At 46.7% G+C, this 20214-nt stretch overlaps 1 protein-coding gene across 4 annotated transcripts in view; it reads right to left on the bottom strand.

Moving 5' to 3' along the window:
- LOC147732747 (ATP-dependent RNA helicase DDX25-like) overlaps positions 1-20214 on the bottom strand; it is a 1983894-nt gene that overhangs the window by 759010 nt on the left and 1204670 nt on the right. For 3 of the 4 annotated variants that reach the window (XM_086957315.1, XM_086957316.1, XM_086957313.1), the window contains exon 8: positions 7600-7777. In XM_086957315.1, coding sequence (XP_086813441.1) covers positions 7600-7777 — 178 coding nt within the window. The remainder of the gene's footprint in view (positions 1-7599; positions 7778-20214) is intronic. The other variant, XM_086957317.1, reaches the window with a different exon arrangement.

The raw sequence follows: 20214 nt of genomic DNA, 5'->3' as shown, positions 1-20214 counted from the left end.
GAGGCAGGGTGATGACTGGTAAATCCTTCGTACCTTGAAAAGGGACTCGAGCTCCAGTCCTATGGCACTCAGGGCTGTTCCCCTGGCAGTGTGATTGACTAAGTTCAGGATCCGGTAGCTGTATGGCCCCTTGCACACCATTACGGTTTGTTGAGGTTGTAATGGAAACCAAGATGCTTCCACTACCACTACCCACCGCGTCTGTCTTTGGGATTGAACCGAATACAGAGGGCCCTTGATTGCCTCTTTTTGTGGGCGATCGAGGAGGCACAACTGATTTGGTAGCAGCTCTATGTGACAGTTCCATTGCTTCCAACCTGGCCAAAACAGAGGAAAGTTCCACCTTTATGATCCCTTTTACCCTGTCAATGAGCTATTTCATTAATCCATCCACCCAGCTTGGTTTAATTATACAGCTAGCTCCTGGGTTATTGATAACAGCGCTGGAACAAACAGATTGGGGAGAGCAATGGGCAAAAGGGTGCTCCCGACTGGGTTGATTGCCTCTTTCTGGCGTTCTAATTCTTTTGGCGACTGGTTGCAGTTCATCGGCGATGTTCTCACCAGTTGTCACATTTAGTACAATACTTGGCTTGTGAACCGAGTCATATTGCTGCAAAATTGAATTAGCCATTCAGGAATCCCGGGGTAAGGGTGCTGCAGTTAACACGACAGTCTCAAGCAGAGATTGCGAACACTCCCCAGATCCAATGGAGAGTTTTCTCTTAGTTAACTCAATCTCTTTAGCAACAACCCCGATTGTTCTTTGAAGCATCATGTTGATCGAGGTAACTTTTGGTGCAGTGGCTGCAGCCCCCCGCACACTTACGTTTCCCCATATAAATAAACCTACGACCCTATGTGTAATTAGGAGGCATCAAAGTTAGATGTGGGGCATCCACCCTAGGGATGTAATCAAATATGATTTGAGGCACAGTATTATAGATTCACCCACCCAGGTAGTTTTGAAGCAATCCATCCCCAACGTTAGAAATGTGGCCCAGCCCAGCCTCGTCTGACCACGTCCCACACCGTGGGAGCCCCAGCAGAACTTGAAGAGTGCCTCTGGGAACAAAGTGGTGGTGTATGTGGCCTTCCCGCTGCAAAGTCACCTGGAGCTTGTAGTCGGCCCCCCTGCCAGTAACACGGTCCCCCTTCCACAGTTCACACAGTCCTTCAGTGCCCCTGATAGCAGTTTTTTAGTCTGGACACCTCACCTAGTCTCTAGCCTGTCAACTGCTTTAGCTGTGCCCTGCGTTTCTCCAATCGTCTAGGCTATCTGATTGTACCTCACTGCAGAGGGAAGCCAAACCACGCCATGGTACTCTCCCCCGCAAGACTCTCCCTCTGAGCCCACAGGCAGAAGTCTCTCGGCTGTTCCTCAGTCCCCACAAAGCTCGAAGGTTAATGCAGGCCCTGCAGCTTCTACACAGCTCGCAGCTCCCGCACAGCGTTCCACAACGCGACCTTGTAGCAGCCATGTATACATTACGTCACATTTGCATGAATTCTGAAAGTCATATTTGAACGTGTAATTGTGAATGCTTTTATTCACACTTTTATTTGTTCTGGAGTTATATGTGCAGAAGTATAACCATGTAGTTGAAGTGCACTTTTAAATGTTTAATTAAAGTTAGCTTGACTAGATCCTGAAATTGGATCTTAGCTGGGGTGGACTTAGCCTTCCGGATCTCCAACTATATTTTCTGACAGGTCTATTGCAATATGCTGCACTGTGGTGCGACAAAAGACCTAACTGGAAGATGAAATTGCTCGCTGGCTCGTACTGTGATTCCAGAGCTTCCCAAGCTAACTCATTAGCGGCAGTAGGCTCCCAGTGGGGACTCAGTTAATTGTCATTTAGGTGACCCAAGCTTGGGGGAAAGCAGTCACAAAGGTTATAAAGCGGGCACCCTAAGATACACTCCTCCTGATTTAGTGGCTGCGGGACAGTTTTTGCCATAGGCGAGTATATCGTGCATGGCACACGAGATCTGGAAATCATTCCCAGAGGAACCGGAGCAGTCCCAAGTCCTACCTGTGACTAGATCCCGGCTCCATCAAAGGTAGTATCTCCCTGCTAAATGCAGCACTAAACAAACAACAGGCAGACGAATATGGTGCCTAAGTGCGCCTCCTGGGATGGAGAGTTGGGGCCCCGCTTACAACGGGGAATGGAACACAGCCCTTGCACAGGTGCGAGAAGTATCCAGCAATGCCCAATTTAAATTGGCACATTTGTAATTCCTCTATAGAGCATATCTGATGCCACAGCACTTGCATAGGGCTTATCCGACTCACCTGGCAGGTTGCGCCTGGTGATGTTGCGATCCCGGAGGATTTTATGCATGTAGTATGGAATTGTGTGCAGTTAGACGATTTGGGGTGAGGTACTGCAGGAGGTGGCAGAGTTACAAAGGTGAATTTAGAAATTAAAACCTGACACTACCTGCTGAGACCGTTGCCTCTTCTCAAGAAGGGGAAAAAATGTGGTACAGATTCAGTCAACTGGGTTTAGTACTGGCCGACGACGCATAGCCATACACTGGGCTAGTTCGACCATGACAACTCTGTATAAATGACAGGCTGACTTCCTGGAATGGGCGGCAGCAGAGGAGTGCCGGCTCCTCAGAGTTCGCACTTATAATAGGCAGAAACAGACCTTATTGAGAATTGGGGTGACATGCTAGACAAGTGGATGATCACAACACAACTCTGGGAGAGGAGTCGGACTCTACTTCACCAGAGAGGGATGAAGCAGACCCTGCTGCGATAGCAGACACTGGGACTGAATTAGTCTAGCCAATGAATCCCCACACCCTCATGCTCCCTCTACTGATAGTAGGACAACTTGAGAACCACCAATAGATCAGCTGTTCGCATTATTCCCTTATGTAGAACCTGACACTATGAGGATGCCTGGTATTAGTCTGCTCCTCGTGTTTCCTTGCCCTCACCTGGGAAGCTTCTGTTTTCACAACTACCAAACCAATAAGGTCAAAGTAGTTAATAATGCTATGTTGTACTAACTCGTTATGTATTGTCTTGAAAACTAAAACTAATTTTCAACAACAACAAAAAGTTAGCCTGACTAAAGGCCTTGTGATTTTAAAATATACGTTTCATGGTCAGCGTGTTCTTTCTTGGTGCGTTCGCAATGTTTCATTAGCTACTGAAAAAAGTATTCTAATCTGTACTAGTTTCTTGATAATAAGGTCTGAAAAGAGAGGTCTTGGCAAGAAACAAGAAGTCTTAATGAGCAGATGAAGCTTCCTCTTTGTTGCGTATCAAGAACGGAAGGATGTTCAAGGTTGCAGAAACACTCCAAGTTCTGTGGGATGGGAAAGTTCGGTAATGTTGCTAATACAGAACATGAGGATTGAAACGACGTGTTCTAGGAGTGGAGGGAAGAGATAAGACTGTTGCTTAAGTTTTTGTTGTTTTGAATAATGTGCCCACTGTTAGAAGTTAGAGTAGATTCCCTTAGACTTTGAGTGTGCAGACCTCTCCGTTTCTTTTATTCTTTCAAATGTGACCAATTTTGGGAGACTTCTACTGGAGTCTTCACTATGCTGACACCTTCTCACTGTTCCGAACTTCCTCAAGACCCTATCCCATAAAACATCCTTATTCTAAACTTAGAGCCTTGATTAAATAACTTCATAACTTATTCATGTTTAGGAGAGAGAATTGGAGTTTCTTTAAGTAAAACCTATTTCTAATTATCAGTTTCTATATTACTGTGTCTGTGATTACTATGTATCTTAAACTATTAAAACTGAACTGATTGAGATATTATTTGTGCGCTTTACAAATCGCAAAAAATAAATAAAACTTGTACCTTTTTAATATTTTCCTGACATACATATATATCGGATTGACTATTAATTGGAAATACAACTACTCCACTTCAATGATAGATTCCTGGTCCTTATTGTGGGGCAAAATGGGTGGCACAAAGATTGAATTGTTTAATTGTTGTTAACTCCCTTTGCGTCTAAATCAGCTTAAATAGATCCATCAAGTGAGAGTTTGTGAGTCAAGCTCCTGCGCACTCTAAACATTATGGAAAACAATTTTCCCACCCCCGAAAAATCAATATGAGTCAGGATTTATGCCTCAAGGACCCACCAGACTAAATCTACACCGTCTCATTAACTGTGTAGGCAAAACACATGACCAGGACAAACCATTTTCATTTTCCCTCCGTTGAAAGGCGTTTGATTCTATTGATTGGCGCTTATTTCTAGTAGTAAAACGTTTCTGGTTTGACTCTACCTTCCAGGAGGTGGGGGGTGGGGGGGGGGTGTTCAAACGCCTATTAAACCCACTTCAGGGGTGAGGGACAATAGAGAGCTCATTGTGTTGGGGAGGTGTACAAGGCAGGGATGACTCCTCATTTCACTCTAATTTTGTTACTAATTATATGATAGCTATTTCTTTAGAAATATGGTTTTAACTTGTTGGCTATCTCCTTGTAAATTTTCTGTTTAGTATTCTTCAGTTTGAAATAAATAAACGTATGATGAAACTGTTCATTTTATGCATTTATATTCTGAAATATACATTACACCAGGACACAATCTAACACCGAAAGAGCACATGCAGGATGAATGAATGAATGAAAGGCGATTTATACAAGCGCTACTTTGCCCAAAGGCGTCAAGGCGCAAAAGATGGAATAAAAAAGCCAGGTACTGAAATGAAAAGGAGGTGAGAGAAAGCCTAAGAGTAGGCTTCAGTAAAGAGCAGGGTTTTGAGGCCCTTTCTGAAGAGCAACAGGGAATCCTGGCCCCTGAGTTCCAGGGGGAGCTCGTTCCAAAGTCTGGGAGCTAATGAGGAGAATGCCTTACCACCCCATCTCGCCTTGGCAACTCGGGGAATAGACAACAGATACTGACCGGAGGAGCGTAGTGCCCTGCCAGGGATGTAGGACGACACTAAGGTCCTGATGCCCTCAGCGCCAGCACCGTGAAGAGCCTTGTGGGTAATGGTCAGAATTTTAAATTTTATTCTGGCATACACCGGGAGCCAGTGGAGGTTTCTCCTGATCCTGGTCCCGGAGGAGCGTCTGGGGGCATTGACAACGAATCTTGCTACCGCATTCTGGATGACCTGCAGGCGATGGAGTAGTTTAGCGCTCATGCCAAGGTAAAGAGCATTGCAGTAGTCCAGTCGCGAGGATAGAAGGGCAACTGCCACCTGTTTCCGGGCATCAGGAGAAAGGTAAAGAGTAAGTTTTCTTAGGATTCTTAAGACCCCACAGCAGGTTGCGACAGTTCTACTTACTTGCTTATCAAAAGCAAGTGAGGTGTCAAAAATGACTCCCAGGTTACGGGCAGAAAGGGAAGGCTGGGGACAGGATCCAAGTGTCTGGGGCCACCAATCATCTGACCAGATGTCCTTATTTCCCCCGAAGATCAAGATCTCCGTTTTCTCCCCATTCAATTTAAGAAAATTCGAGGCCATCCAGCCTGCCACAGCTTCGGAAATTTAGGGCCGTGGTCTCAACAGAGTGGGACAGGGAGACCATAATCTGGGTGTCGTCGGCATATGAGAGCACTTCCAGTCCAAAAGATCTTACAAGTCTAGCAAGTGGGGCCAAGTAGATGTTGAACAATGTGGGGATCAAAGCGGAGCCCTGAGGTACCCCACATTGCAAAGGCATGGCATTGGAAAGGAAGTCACCCAGTTTGACCCTTTTCTCCCGATGGTTAAGAAAAAAAGTGAGGAGGCTGAGAGCCAGCCCCTTCACCCCCGTCTCACTGAGGCGGGCGGCCAGAATGGTGGGGGACAGGGTGTCAAATGCTGCCGTAAGGTCGAGTAGGATCAGAAGTGTGGTCTGACCACTATCAACCTTGGCGCGGATATTATTGACCACCACTGTAAGGGCTGACTCTGTACTATGTGCCTTTCGAAAGCCATGCTGAGATGGATCAAGCAGGCAGGTCTTATCTAGAAAGGCGCTAAGATGGTGGTTTAAATGAGCCTCCAACATCTTAGCTGGAGCGGGAAGAAGAGAAATGGGGCGAAAGTTCTTCAGAATCCCAGGATCCAAGGATGCCTTTTTTAAAAGGGGCTTAACGATGGCAGTCTTCCAAGGGGCTGGGAATTCACCACTGGAGATGGCTTTATTCATAACTTCCAGCAAAGGGGGAAGTAGGGTGTCCCTGCAATTTTTAAGGATTTTAAGGGGACAGGGATCCAGAGGGGAGCCAGACTTGGTAGAGTCTAGTAATTTGTCCAGTGTCTCACTAGAGAGAAGAGGGAAGTTGGTCAGGATATCTTTGGAGGTTGAGGGCTGATCTAAGGAGGGATAGGGGACATGGGTAAGATTATGACACTGGAGAGCAGTATAAATATCCCGATTTTAGTGTGGAAAAAAGTGGCAATCTGATCGCAGAGTTCTTGAGAGGGTGTTATGGGATCAGGGTGTTGGACCTGGGATAAGTTTTCTACCACCTTAAAGAGATCACCGGGGCAGGAAAGAGATGACGTTAGCTTAGAGAAGTACATTTGTTTTTCGGCTAACACTGCTGCTTTATAGCTCTTAAGGAGGTTTTTATGCTTGATCCGAAGATCGGCATCAAGTTGAGCTCTCCACAGCCTTTCGAGTCTCCTACACTCCTGTCTCTGAAGTCAAAGAGCTTCAGAGTACCAAGGTGCTGACGGACTTTTCCTAGCACAATAATGAGACTTGAGAGGTGCTAAGGTGTCAATAGCCAGAGAAATGGTACTTGCAAGCTCACTAGCGGTGGTGTCAATGTCCTGAGAGGGGGGAGGGTTGAAGCTGGCAATAAAAGGGCCAAGAGATTCGTTGGTCAAACCCCTGTAGTTCCTTTTTAAAACCCAACATTTCCTGTCCGTGTGGGAGGCAGAGAGGGAACCTGGGAGAAATTCCAGAGGAACTGCTGTGTGATCTGACCAGGAGAGGGGCAGAGGGGACCCAATCTCTAGTCTGGGGTCATTAGTAAAAACCCCATCCAAGATATGACCAGCAGAATGTGTAGGGGATAACACTTTTTGGGGAAGATCAAGAGAGGCAAGTGCGTCCAAAAGTGATATAGTGTCAAGCAGGATGGGTTGTGTGATCTCTCTGACATACAATTTTAAAATGCAACGTTTCTATTCAGCTTCCATTAACCCTATATCGTTTTGTGAGACACGATTTTTAGCATTAAACTTGAACAAGTCCAAAAACGTTGTTTTTAAAGAATGTAAATATGTTCTGCAACGAAACTTAAGCAAGATATGCAAAATAAAAAACTTAAGGGCGCCATATGTAAATGTGCACAATAACCTATTACATCTAGATATGTACAAGAGAGTTAATTTGGATAAATATTATACATAATGTAATTAGTGACAGCACTGCAGTCATTTAAATTTACTATAGAATATGTGACGTGTTTTTAAAAAAGTGAAGAGCTTTTTGTAAGCAGTTTGCAGACGTACAACCCAAAAGCTGCAGTTTGATTTGCATATTTTTCAATAGGTAAGGTGGCACTCCAATGGCTTTTAGGAAAAAACAGCAATAACCAGTTACCCTACTGTAAACTTACTAGTATGTTTCGACCAGTAATGGTTGAAATGATTTACCTTTTGATCCGTACACTTTGGTCCGAAAATCCTTGTGTGTCAATCATCACATCCGCTTCATCGAGTACAAACACGGAGATCTTCGATAGATCAAATAACTGAAGTTTGAAGCACCAGTCCAGCATAGTGCCCGGGGTTCCAATTATAATATGGGCTTTTATTTTTAAACCTTTGCCTGCTGGTGGGAAATGCAACGAATTAGTCCTTGATTTACAAATACTAATACTTGTCATATTAAGGAGCAAAGGTACTGTTTCATGTCAGGTTTTACACTAAAGGTTGCTGTGTGTTAGAAATGGGGGTCTCTAGTTGGTAATGGTTTGCACCTTTGTCCAAATATGGTCCCTTTCTACTAGTCAGGATAAGGGGGGGTACATTACTGAAATAACCCCTGCTCACCCCCTCGGTAGCTTGGCATGAGCAGTAAGGCTTATCTCAGACACAGTGTTTAAAGCATTAGCACATAACCAACATAAACACAGTGAAAACACTACAATAGGGACACCACACCAGTTTAGAAACATATCCAATACTTTATACATTCAAAATAAGACTAAAACTATAAAAATCCAAAATATGCACTTTGCAAGAAGCACCTTCAAATGCAGTTTCTTGAATTCGGTAGCTCCATTCGGTGCTACCGCAGTGCTGAGAACAACAGAATCCAACAGTTCCATCTGACGGCATCGACTGTGAGGTCAGCAGACTCTTAAACATGCCTTTTTGTTGAAGCCGATCACGTTGGTGCGGGCCTGTCGTGGTAACCATCGCGATTGCGATATGAAGCGCAGAGGTGTAGCATGAGGTGCCCTCAGGGCGAGAGGCAGGCAGCGGCTCGGTGACGGTCATCCAGCAGCATCGATGAGACCAAGGTTGCAGTGCAGAGTGAGGCGGTGCTCGTTGCGGTGATGACAGATCACTGTGTTGCAACAGATCCGGTTCCTGGGAGCTGGCGTCGGCCCGTCTGGACTGCGTTGTGGGACGAGGTGGTGAGTTGCAAGACTTACAAGCAGTGCCCCCAAGCCACGGAGCGGTCATGGGTGTTAGTCGGCAGCGACAGCATAGGTGAGACCAGGGAGGTGGAGTGAAACGAGGCGGTGCAGTGTGTGATGCCCACAGGTCGTGGTGCAAGCAGTAGTTCGGTGGTGGTGGTGGTGGTGGCGGCAGCGGCGGTAGTCGGTGAAACCAGGGTTCTGGAGTGAGATGCACTGTTGCCCTCCGCTGTGTCTTAAGGACATGGAGCCACGACTGAGTCGGCTGCTATTCCCCCTCTGTGGCAACTGAAACCCATGGTTCCAGAGGTGGAACCTTGAGGTTAGTGAAGTCTTTGCTGTCCCTGAGCTAGCGTGAACAGGAGGCAAGTTCAGTGATAAGCCCTTGGAGACACTCAGCACAAGTTAAGAAAGTTCAGTCCAGTCCTTTCACTGCCCAAGGCAGAGCAGCAACTGCAGGCCAACCCAACAAAGCAATAACACAGGAAAGGGGCAGTACTCCTCCTCTCAATTCTTCCAGTTCTTCTTCTTGGCAGGTTCTGTGATCCAGCGACTTCTTAAGTTCTGGCATTTGGACCCCAAGATTTATACTAAGTTTCTCTTTGTTCTCTTGAGCAGTGTGTGTCTGTACTCAGCCCAAACCAGTTCTGTCATCCAAGGCCCAGCTTCTTAGAAGGAGATGTAGACAGCATTGTCCAAGGCAGACCAGGCCCACTCAGGAACAAGGAAATCTTCTCGCACTATTCTAAATGCAGCCCAGGTCTATTGAGCTCAGCTCTAACTCATCCAGAAAAAGGCAGGACACACCTCAAACCCCCAGTGGCTGTGTAAAGAGCTTTCACCTCCACAGCCCCTGTCACTCCAAAGCTAGACAGTCAATTTACAAACCCAGCCGAGGCACACAGAATGGCTAGGCAAGAAAATGCCTACCTTCTAAAAGTGGTATTTTCAAACATAGAACATATCTATCATCCTTACTAAAAAGAGGCAGTTTTATATCCTGAGTTCAGGCATACTAAACTCCATTTCTCCATCTTGGTCCCAATGGGAAGATATACTCGCAAAAGGTTACAGAGTATTCCCCATTCTATGCTATGGGACAGAAAGCCTTTCATCAGTGAAAAACGAATTACACTGTAGTTCACCATCAGGACATGTCACACACACACCAGGACATGTCCTACCTTTCAAATACACTGCACCCTGCCCATAGGGGTACCTTGGGCCTAATTTAGGGATGCCTTATATGCAATAAAAGGTAAAGTTGGAGCTTGGCAAGTGGGTGCCCTTTCCAAGTCGATATGGCAGTTACAACTGTGCGCAGACACTGCAGTGGTAGGTCGAGACGCCTTTAAAAGGCTGCTTGTGGGGGTAGACTATCAGTGCTGCAGTCTGACTAGCAGCATTTGATTTACAAGCCCTTAGCACACAAAGTACACGGTACTAGGGACTTACTAGTAAATCAAAAATGACAAAAATGAAACATTTACAATAGGAGCACTTGCACTTTAACACTGAACAACAGTGAGAAATTGCGCAGGGGCACTAAACCACCACAATGAGAGTCAAAACCAGAAGATCAGAAATAAAAAAAACCTGGGGAAACACACTGAAAGATGCCAGGTCTAACACTGTGCAATCAGCAATTGATATCTCAAATCAGTGGCGTAGCAAGGGGGTGGCGGTTTGAACCAGGTGGCAAGAGTTTTGGGGGCTACAGTTACTCCTGCTCATACCTGCCATCCCAGGGCGGCAATCGCAAGTACCGCGCCACCTGCTCTTCAATCGGCCACCTCGGTCGGAAAACTGGAGAATCCAGTCAGCGGCCCCTGCTCTTCAAAATGGGCGCAGGGAGGAAAACACGGAGACCGCTACTGGCAGCAAAAGTGCTATCTACGCCACTGTCCCCAATAAATGTAAATCTATTAAAAATCATCGCAGACCAGGGAGGTGGAGTGAAACGAGGCGGTGCAGTGTGTGATGCCCACAGGTCGTGGTGCAAGCAGTAGCTCGGTGGTGGTGGTGGCGGCAGCGGCGGTAGTCGGTGAAACCAGGGTTCTGGAGTGAGATGCACCGTTGCCCTCCGCTGTGTCTTAAGGACATGGAGCCACGACTGAGTCGGCTGCTATTCCCCCTCTGTGGCAACTGAAACCCATGGTTCCAGAGGTGGAACCTTGAGGTTAGTGAAGTCTTTGCTGTCCCTGAGCTAGCGTGAACAGGAGGCAAGTTCAGTGATAAGCCCTTGGAGACACTCAGCACAAGTTAAGAAAGTTCAGTCCAGTCCTTTCACTGCCCAAGGCAGAGCAGCAACTGCAGGCCAACCCAACAAAGCAATAACACAGGAAAGGGGCAGTACTCCTCCTCTCAATTCTTCCAGTTCTTCTTCTTGGCAGGTTCTGTGATCCAGGTCTAACACTGTGCAATCAGCAATTGATATCTCAAATCAGTGGCGTAGCAAGGGGGTGGCGGTTTGAACCAGGTGGCAAGAGTTTTGGGGGCTACAGTTACTCCTGCTCATACCTGCCATCTCAGGGCGGCAATCGTAAGTACCGCGCCACCTGCTCTTCAATCGGCCACCTCGGTCGGAAAACTGGAGAATCCAGTCAGCGGCCCCTGCTCTTCAAAATGGGCGCAGGGCGGAAAACACGGAGACCGCTACTGGCAGCAAAAGTGCTATCTACGCCACTGTCCCCAATAAATGTAAATCTATTCAAAATCATCGCAGGACATGGCTAGCAGCCGACTGGACTGGCCCCTCACTAGCACGGCTCCGTAGCCCTCGCCCGATATCCGGCAAACATCCTGCTCAGTCGTAATATAAAAGACCAATGTCTGGTGGGACCGCAGCCACTGGAATCGGTCAAGTAACGTCATGGCGAGCAGGGAGAAGATCACTGCAGTGGTGAGGTAGCACAAAATGGCGGCACCAGGAATGGCGTAGACCTGGGAGAGGAGCACTCGACTAAACCGCAGAGCACCTCCATTGTCCTGGCTGCCTGGGACAAAAAGTAATCACTTATGACCCACATCCTGCTGTAAGAGTAGAGAGGCGAGGTCTCCTGTGCCTCAGTGCCTGCGGAAAAAGCAGCTTCCCGGCCGAGGAGTGGAATGCCGGACTGAGGGAGCAGAGCCTCCCAGGAACGGAATCGACCGAGGGCTCTACTCAACAGACACTCGGGTGTCGGCAGGAATATCGGAGCCGCCCTGGGATCCCGGGAGAGGAGGCCGCGGGTGCTCTCTTACCTGACCAAGGTCCCAAGAAATAGTTGCTGGCACGCATAAGCTGGTGGAGAGGCTGGTCTGGAGTGAAAGGTAGGCTTTATGGGGCCCAGGGAGTCTGCATTGCAAGCGCCCGGGACTGGACATGGCAAAAGTAGGTGTATGAGTTACACTAGCCGATTGGGGCCCTGCTTTTGTATTTAACATGACAAGGAGGCGGACAACACGGCGACTAATTCACCACAACATAATCCAAACCATTTAAGGACTTGAGGCCCAAGGGCAGCACATGATTACTAGTGGTGGATGGATCAGCCCTGCATGTCAACCCCATCAGCCACAAAACGCACTGAGCTGTTGTGTGAGAGAGGTTACCGGCCTGATGCGCCTCCTCTGAGAAGCTGTTAAAAGAGATTAAGGAAATATATTCCATCTATGAATAGACAACACTCCACAAGCATTTGAGGATAGCTCAGAAACACTTTGATAGCCACCTGACAACACAAGGGTTTGACGGAATGGCGGTCTTTGCCTTGGGAACCAGACAGGTCGCGGGTAACAAGCTGCACCCAGGCAGTTGCAGGGGAGTACCAGGCCAAATCCGAGGGGGAGAATCCTGGTCTAAGCTACACGGGCCGATGGTAAAAGTACCAAAACATTACTGCAGAACAAAATTGATAAATTGGCATGGAATAAAAATTGAGATGAACCAGTGACCACCAAGAGTGTCGAACAGAACAAGACACAGTCTCCTCATGATCAGCCTGATCTAACCCTTCAGGACATAATGGCAGCCATTAATTGGGTACAATAATTTCTGGAGTCCAGGCTGGATTCTGTAAACATGGAGGTCTCCCTCGTACGGGCTGATCTCCGAAATCTGGACGTGAGAGTCAAAGAGGTGGAGGAGGCCACCAAAACAATCTCTACGGACACCTCCCAACTCAAGTAACAGGTGCAACATCTAATGGAAAACCAGGTTAAAATGAAAGCGCAGCTCAACGATTACGGTGGCAGAGCACGCCGCAACAATGTGCGTATTCTAGGGGTTCCAGAACATGCAGAGGGGCCGCCACAGACCTCTTCGTTTAGGAATAAATTACGAAACACCTTCGACCAACACGCCTTTTGCACTATTTTTCAATTGAACGAGCACACAGAGTCCCTGGGGGGCAACCTAAGCCTGGGGCTCCCCCGACCGATAATTGCCAGGGCCTTAAACTTCTGGGACCAGGACGGAAATACTCCAGACGGCACGTAATATACCACAGGTCTCATTGGATAATAGTAAGACATCCTTCTTCCCAGACTTTACAACGAAAGTTCAGAACCAAGGGTGCAGCTTCCTGGAGGTCAAGAGGGCGCTCAGAAACAAAAACGTGAAGTATTCCATGCTCTTCCCAGCCAAGCTGCACATTGAAGCAGACGGCAAGACCTGGTTCTTCTTTTCACCAGAGGAAGCTTGGGACTGGCTGGAGGGTTGGAGAGAAATGGGTTATCCCAAGAGAGAGAGACCTGCCAAATCACGTGGATCCATATCCAAATCCAACCTTCCAGAGGGGGGTGTCAGCGTTCCACCGGAAGGAGGGGCAGACGTTAATCCTGGCAGCTGAGTGGACCCTGAGCAGATTTTAATGGTGGAAGATAAGTGGGGGGGTTTGCTCACAAGAAGTACACGGGGGAGTGTTGCTGGACTTGGTTGAGGTCTCCCTTGGGGATCCCAGATGAGACAGATTTGATTCCAGTGACGGATGAGAGGTTCCCATAAAACCTCAAAAGATGGGCAAATAAGTCTAACTGGGCAAGGTTCCACATTTACGTGTTAACTTTAATATCCTATGGAGGTCCTTGGAGTAGGGCGGGGGTAAGGAAGGCGCTCTCCAGGCACCTTATCATAGTTGGAGGGGTGGGGGGGGTTGGAACAGGCACTCTGCCTTGTTGGGGAGTGGGTAGTTTGAAACCCACAGGCAGGAGAGTAGGATGGGGGGACAGGGTGGGAGGGAAGGGAAGGTTTAGTTTAGCTTGTTATGCACAGATAGCACATGACATAACATGTGTATTTGTAAAGTGCACGTTCACCACTACGGGTATCTTGGCGCTGAATCACAGATGTGTGTTGTTACCCAACTCAATGGTACTCATTTTATTGACCTCAGATGGATGAAAGGCTGAGTGGACCCACCGGGATTTGAACCTGTGACCATGAGGTCAAACACAGGCCCCTGCAGTAGACGCATTAGTCTTCAGAGCCACCAGACCCGGATCTACTCATGTTATCCATATATGCCACATATGTCTCGCCTCACCACACAGTCATTATAGTCCTCTACTTAACATGACAGCGGGGGCTTCTGTTCCCCACTTGCGGGTCTGCTCCGTATGCCCAGAGTTAGTTTTGACATCATTGATCATTCAGCTATGGCCCCTAGTCCAGATGTTTCCCAAGGTCTGCCGTGATGGGCCACTCAAATTAAAACCTTACTGACAATCCTAACGAGATACGTCAATGTGTTGGGTGACAAAATTAAACATCCTCCTACAAGAAACGCATCTGGTGGGCAATAGGTGTAAGGCCTTGTCCATATGGGGATATAAGCTTTGGGTCCTTGCAGGATACACCTTGGGTCCAGGGGCACGGGCATTTTAATTATGAAAAGTCTTGCATTGACTCAGCAACGTACATGGGCAGACCCCCAGGGTAGGTTTGAGGTAGTGGAGACAGTTTGGGGAGGGAAGGCCTATCAATATTGTCTCCGGCTATGCCTCACCAGCTCTATGTAAAGAAATTCAAGCACACCTGGGGAGGGTCTGCTTGATTTCCCACTGGGTACACTGATCCTAGGGGGGAATATTAATATGAAGGTAAATGATTAGTTAGACCATCAACCACCACGCCACTATCGAGGCCGGACACACATGTGGCTGAGTTTCTCACTGCCTTGGGTAGCACTGATATATGGCGCCATTTTCATCCTGACATGACATGACAGGCTTTACGTATTGCTCTTATTTATTTTTACGGTTTTATATAGCGCTGGCTCGACCCAGAGGTATCAGAGCGCTTTACAGGAGCAGGCAAAATATATAGGAAAACAATAGTTCGGAGCAAAAATCTCCAATCAGGAACAAGCAAATCTCACCATTAAGTCAGAAGAAGGCAGAGTTCTGATGATTCACAGTTTATATACATTTATATAATAAAATGAGCTCAGTGATGTCCCAGCCAACTTGCGCAGCGGGGGCCTCTGAAACGCTTCTCTGGCTGACGCGAACCAAATCACCAAAAACCTCCTCCTGATGGGGGCGGAGCGGGTTCCCACCAATGGAAACATGGCAGGACTTACTTAACATGGCGGGTGGGAGCCTCTTTATCACTTTGGCACTGAAGAAGACTGTAAGAGCTGAAATGCATTTGCCGCAGTTTTAATAAAAAGTGCTTCCAAGATTCCCCTGTGTGGCCTCTGCTCTTTCGTCAGGAGGAGGTTTTTGGTGATTTGGATCGCGTCAGCCAGAGACGCGTTTCAGAGGCCCCCGCTGCGCAAGTTGGCTGGGACATCACTGGCTTCTGCTACAGCGGTTTTGTGTGTTCTCCAAGGTATTGGGATGGCCCCAGCTCGCCTCTAAGTTTGGGAGAAGAAGGGGCGGTACGCTGAAGTCATTGACTTTATGCCGGGTGGAATGGATCGCCATCTCTGCCCCCGCCAATACTAATCCTGAGCTTCAGGCTGCAGCGGTTTTGGGGACCCGAGGAGGCCTTTTAATTTCAACTTACCAAGGAATTTGACTGCCATTGTCACCGCGACCCTGCTTTTCGCTGCCCACTTGGCAACACAGACCCCACGCACCACCTATTTGGATAAAAATGCATCTTGGGACTTGCAGTTCACCAGAACTGTGTGAGCTGTAAATGGGTGAGCAATTACCTGATGGGGGCGGAGCGGGTTCCCACCAATGGAAACATGGCAGGACTTACTTAACATGGCGGGTGGCAGCCTCCGTATCACTTCGGCACTGAAGAAGGCCGTAAGGGCTGGAATGCATTTCCCGCAGATTTAATAAAAAGTGCTTCCAAGATTCCCCTCCATGGCCTCTGCTCTTCCGTCAGGAGGAGGTTTTTGGTCATATACACATATATATATATATATATATATATATATTATTTTTTTTTTTTTCAAACCAATAGTTGCCCCAAAGGAATAGCCACTCACGCAGGGGTTGCCGCTCTGGACGCCACAAGCAGCAAGATGGCGTCATGCTTCAAGACTTTAACTGCAGGCCATACACGTTTCGAGCTGTTCTGTAGCTCTTGATCACTGGCGAATGAAGAAAGAAGCAGGTAAGTTTCGGAACAGCTAATTTATTCATATTACGTAGCCACGCACATGTGGGCGCGTCACAGGCATTCTGGTAATTGTTGTTCCCTGGTATGCCTGCATACTACAAAGTCCGTTATAACAAGTGCACGGCTGCTTTCACCATTACAAATATTCCTCCCGTTTGGGCATAAAGTCTTTTATACAATCCTGGCATCTTCCCAATACATACTTGTGGCTCAGGCCCCCTGACGTTCCCACTTGTGTCCTGAATGACGGAACACACTGGATCTGCTTGATATTCAGCGGAGCAATTCCGCGACTGGACCAGTTGCATTATTTTTCAAACCAAGAGTTGCCCCAAAGGAATATCCACTCACGCAGGGGTTTCCGCTCTGGACACCACAAGCAACAAGATTTATTTATTTATTTATTGAAAAGTTTTATATAGCGCGAACAAGACCCGTGGGTATCAGAGCGCTTTACATAGAGGTAAGATAAGCAAATTAATAATATGAAGTCCATTAAACAGCATATAGGTGTGAGGTAGATAATTATAATGCCTTAGTGAATGCATAAATAGCTACCTTCCATTCTAGCATATAAGCTGTGAGGTAGGTAATTATAAGGCTTTAGTGAATGCATAAATAACTACATTCCATTAGAGAGGTTACCTATTACATTATATCGTACTATAAAGCATAAGATATTAACATAGTCATTTTCGTCGTACATAAGAGGTAGTAGGTTATATGGTTTCAGGAAGAGATAGTGGTATAAGTTCACTTTAACATGAGGTAGCAGTAGGTGTTCGGATTAATCACAAGAGGTGTCATCAGTTTTGCCTCATTGTTTCTCTTTCATCTAATTTCCGTCAAACATTCTCTTTCGAGGACGTAAGTGTTTAGTTTGAGTACAGGAGTGTAACACATAGAGTTCCATGAAATTTTCTATGTAAGGTATTTACTCATTAAGAAGCTCTTCGCTTCCCGCTTAAATGTTGAGGTGTTCGGAGTCTTCCTAATGCTAGGGGAGAGTGAGTTCCAGATTCTAGGAGCCGCTCCGGAGAACGCTCTGTCATACGTTTTTTTCTTTCTGAAGATGGCTGGTCTCAGCACCAACTCCTTGGCGCTCCTGGCCGGTCTGTTTCCTCCTGACAGATCAATTTTCTTGGATAGGTATCCAGGAGTATTGTGGTGAAGTGCTCTATGGGTGATACATGCGATCTTTAGTTGAATCCTGGCCTCATAGGGTTGCCAGTTTAGAGCTTTCAAGTGCGGGATATGTGGTCAAACTTCCTTGATCCAGAGATGAGTCTCGCCGCAGCGTTGATGCAGGCTTTTAGTGGCGCTGTGGAGGTTTTTGGTAAACCCACTAAGGTAGTGCAACCATATTCAATTCTCGAGATGACTAAGGATTGGGTTGCTAGTTTCAGATCAGATTCCGAGATAAATGGTTTCAGTTTTCTTAGGTAGTTCAGGTGGAAGCGGGCGCTTTTAGCCATTGAATTAATGTGAGCTTTCATGTCAAGGTTCTCATCTGGATGGCATCATTGTAGAGTATAGTATAGTATTGTATTTCAGGGCCCCAAGGGTGGATATCTCTGCATGACCTGATCATTGGCAAAAATCGGGTCATTACAGAATTACAGAAAATCTTCTGTAAGCATGTGTTAGTCTGTGCTTTGCTTGTGTGTTGTAAAATTAGCCTGCACCAACACATTCCTGTGGCTCAGCAAAACATTGACCTACCACCTGGGTAAAGCTCATCAGCTGTTTCACACCCGCATTCCCCCAACCTCACTATAGATTTGTCATCATCATCAATAAATCTTTATTTCAGCACATAGCCATAAAAGAATAAATAAAAACATAATACAATAAAAGGAAAGATAAAACAATTTTGACAGAATTCCCATTCATTAATTAATCCAGCCTAGCTTTTAGCAAGGCACTTTGCATACATTGTCTCATTATGCTTAGCTATCACTTGTGCATAAAACATGACATACAGATTAAAATCAATCAAGACTTTAAAAACACCCTGCTTGAATAGCAACTCATGATAAAAACTGCACCCACTAACTTAATATGTTTTTCTGTCTATACCTCCACATATGAATCAGAAAATTGGAAACAGAGAACATAATACATAGAATGGTGTTGCTTCTTAAAAATCTAAATGCAATCCCATGGTTCCTTGCCTCCAGGTTGTGGCAAACGGGTAAAATCCACTTATTTCTAATGCCTTGATAAACAGGGCAAAACAATATAACCTGCTCAACCCTCTCATCAACCTGAGAACAAAAAAGGCAGGCGCTATCGTAATGGTCCCATTTGAATGTAAACGCGTAGGGGAAGAATCCCTAAGCTAAATGTAACAAATAGGGTCTTTGCCAGTGGAGGTTTGATCTCATCTAAATATGTTTCCATACATTAATCCACTTTAAATTCTAGATAGGAATTGGTGAGTGATCCTATCCTTGGAGAACGTAAGACTTGATTATCTATATATCACCAGGTGGCACTTTTTAACTCAGATCTGGGGATTAACCCAGCATTACCAGGGGTGCCTCATAACATCTTCTAGGCCCATGCGAAAAGGACAACTTTCCGGAGTATCCCACAGCCTTCGCCTTTATAGATATGACCTGCACAATCTTTGTAAACTGATGAATAAGCGATAGTAGTATATGCACTTATCTTCTGAGACCCTCCACAACTCTACCTATGTTAAGCGCATACCAAGCTTCTCCGTTATGCACTAAATGAATGCCCTAATAGTGAAAACATGTTTCCCCACTGTATCCGAATCCCTGATGAGATATCACCATTCAAATCTCTCAGTCTGGCCACAGGAAACAATCTAAATTTGTCCTAGTTGGTACGCAAGCACGCTACTTCCCAATTCTAATCAATCGATTAAGAGTGCTGGCACAGACCGGACATGTTCCTTCAAATGAATTATCAAGTCACCCACACACATGGGCATAATGGGAGTCCTGTTGTCCGCAAACCCAAACAGTAGGAACAACGGAGGTAATCTCTGCCCTGTTCTCCTCTCTAGGATACAAGTGTCAGAAACTACAGCTGGTCCACACCCTGGCACTAGGCCAATAAATGCATCAGCTTAACCCTTTCCATGCTCATGACGAGCTCAGCTCGTCATGATGCACGGTTGAGCTGTGCTGATGACGAGCTGAGCTCGTCATGAAACTATGGAAATGGGCATCATCCAGCACCGGAGGGGAAAACACCTAGCAGCGAAGGTGTTAACAAAACCAAGGTATACCACACCAAATATTCAGTGTTTCAGCACCATCCACATGTATTCCTAGCCTTTGGTGCCAAATATCTTCTCAATGTTACAACTGACAAAGCGTACTGATCATCACTGGATGACCTGCAATGCTAGACATGTGAGGTGCTTCAAGTTATGTAGGGTGCATATATGAAGAACAAACCTTTTAACATCGGTTTTGATCATAGGGAGCGGGTGATATGCCCCAACATCTGTTGACCCTGCCTGGTTTTGGGATTAATATAGTTCTCCCATGGTTGGAGAAAGAGATTCTCAACGTACTTTCCAGAGAAACCTCTTGCAGTCAGTCAGAAACTGTCCCATCAAAGCCTGACAAAGCTCGTCAGATATTGCTTCCCAGCAATCTCCCTCAATAAGCAAATTCTCGGGGAGGAGCTACGACACCAACCAAGATGGCCGCATAGTCTCCCAGCTCCGCTGACCCCCGTCCTCCGCTCGCTTATCCTGTCGAATATCCTGATCTCCTGCCCCGGATTCGTGTGGGTGAACTAGTCTGCATCCCGATGGTGTGATCGCGGAATTTTTCTGATGTTCTGGTGTGAAGTAACATCGAAAATGTTTTGAGGCCTAACCCAGACTAGAAGCCGGGGTCTCGATTTCTGGTCTACCCGGGTCCAAAGTGAACAACAACGGACTGCCGAGGGTGGTTGGGTCCGGTCCCTGGAACTTTCGAAAATTTCTCTGAACTACTTTGCAGTCATCTACTGCCTGGTGCTACCTGAGGTGAGGCGGTGCGCGGTGCTGCGTCGCGGGGGGCCCCGGCCCGGAGG

Source organism: Lissotriton vulgaris, chromosome 2_1 (assembly GCF_964263255.1).
Source record: "Lissotriton vulgaris chromosome 2_1, aLisVul1.2, whole genome shotgun sequence".
Taxonomy (NCBI): Eukaryota; Metazoa; Chordata; class Amphibia; order Caudata; family Salamandridae; genus Lissotriton; species Lissotriton vulgaris.
This window is presented reverse-complemented; position numbering and strand designations above follow the sequence as displayed.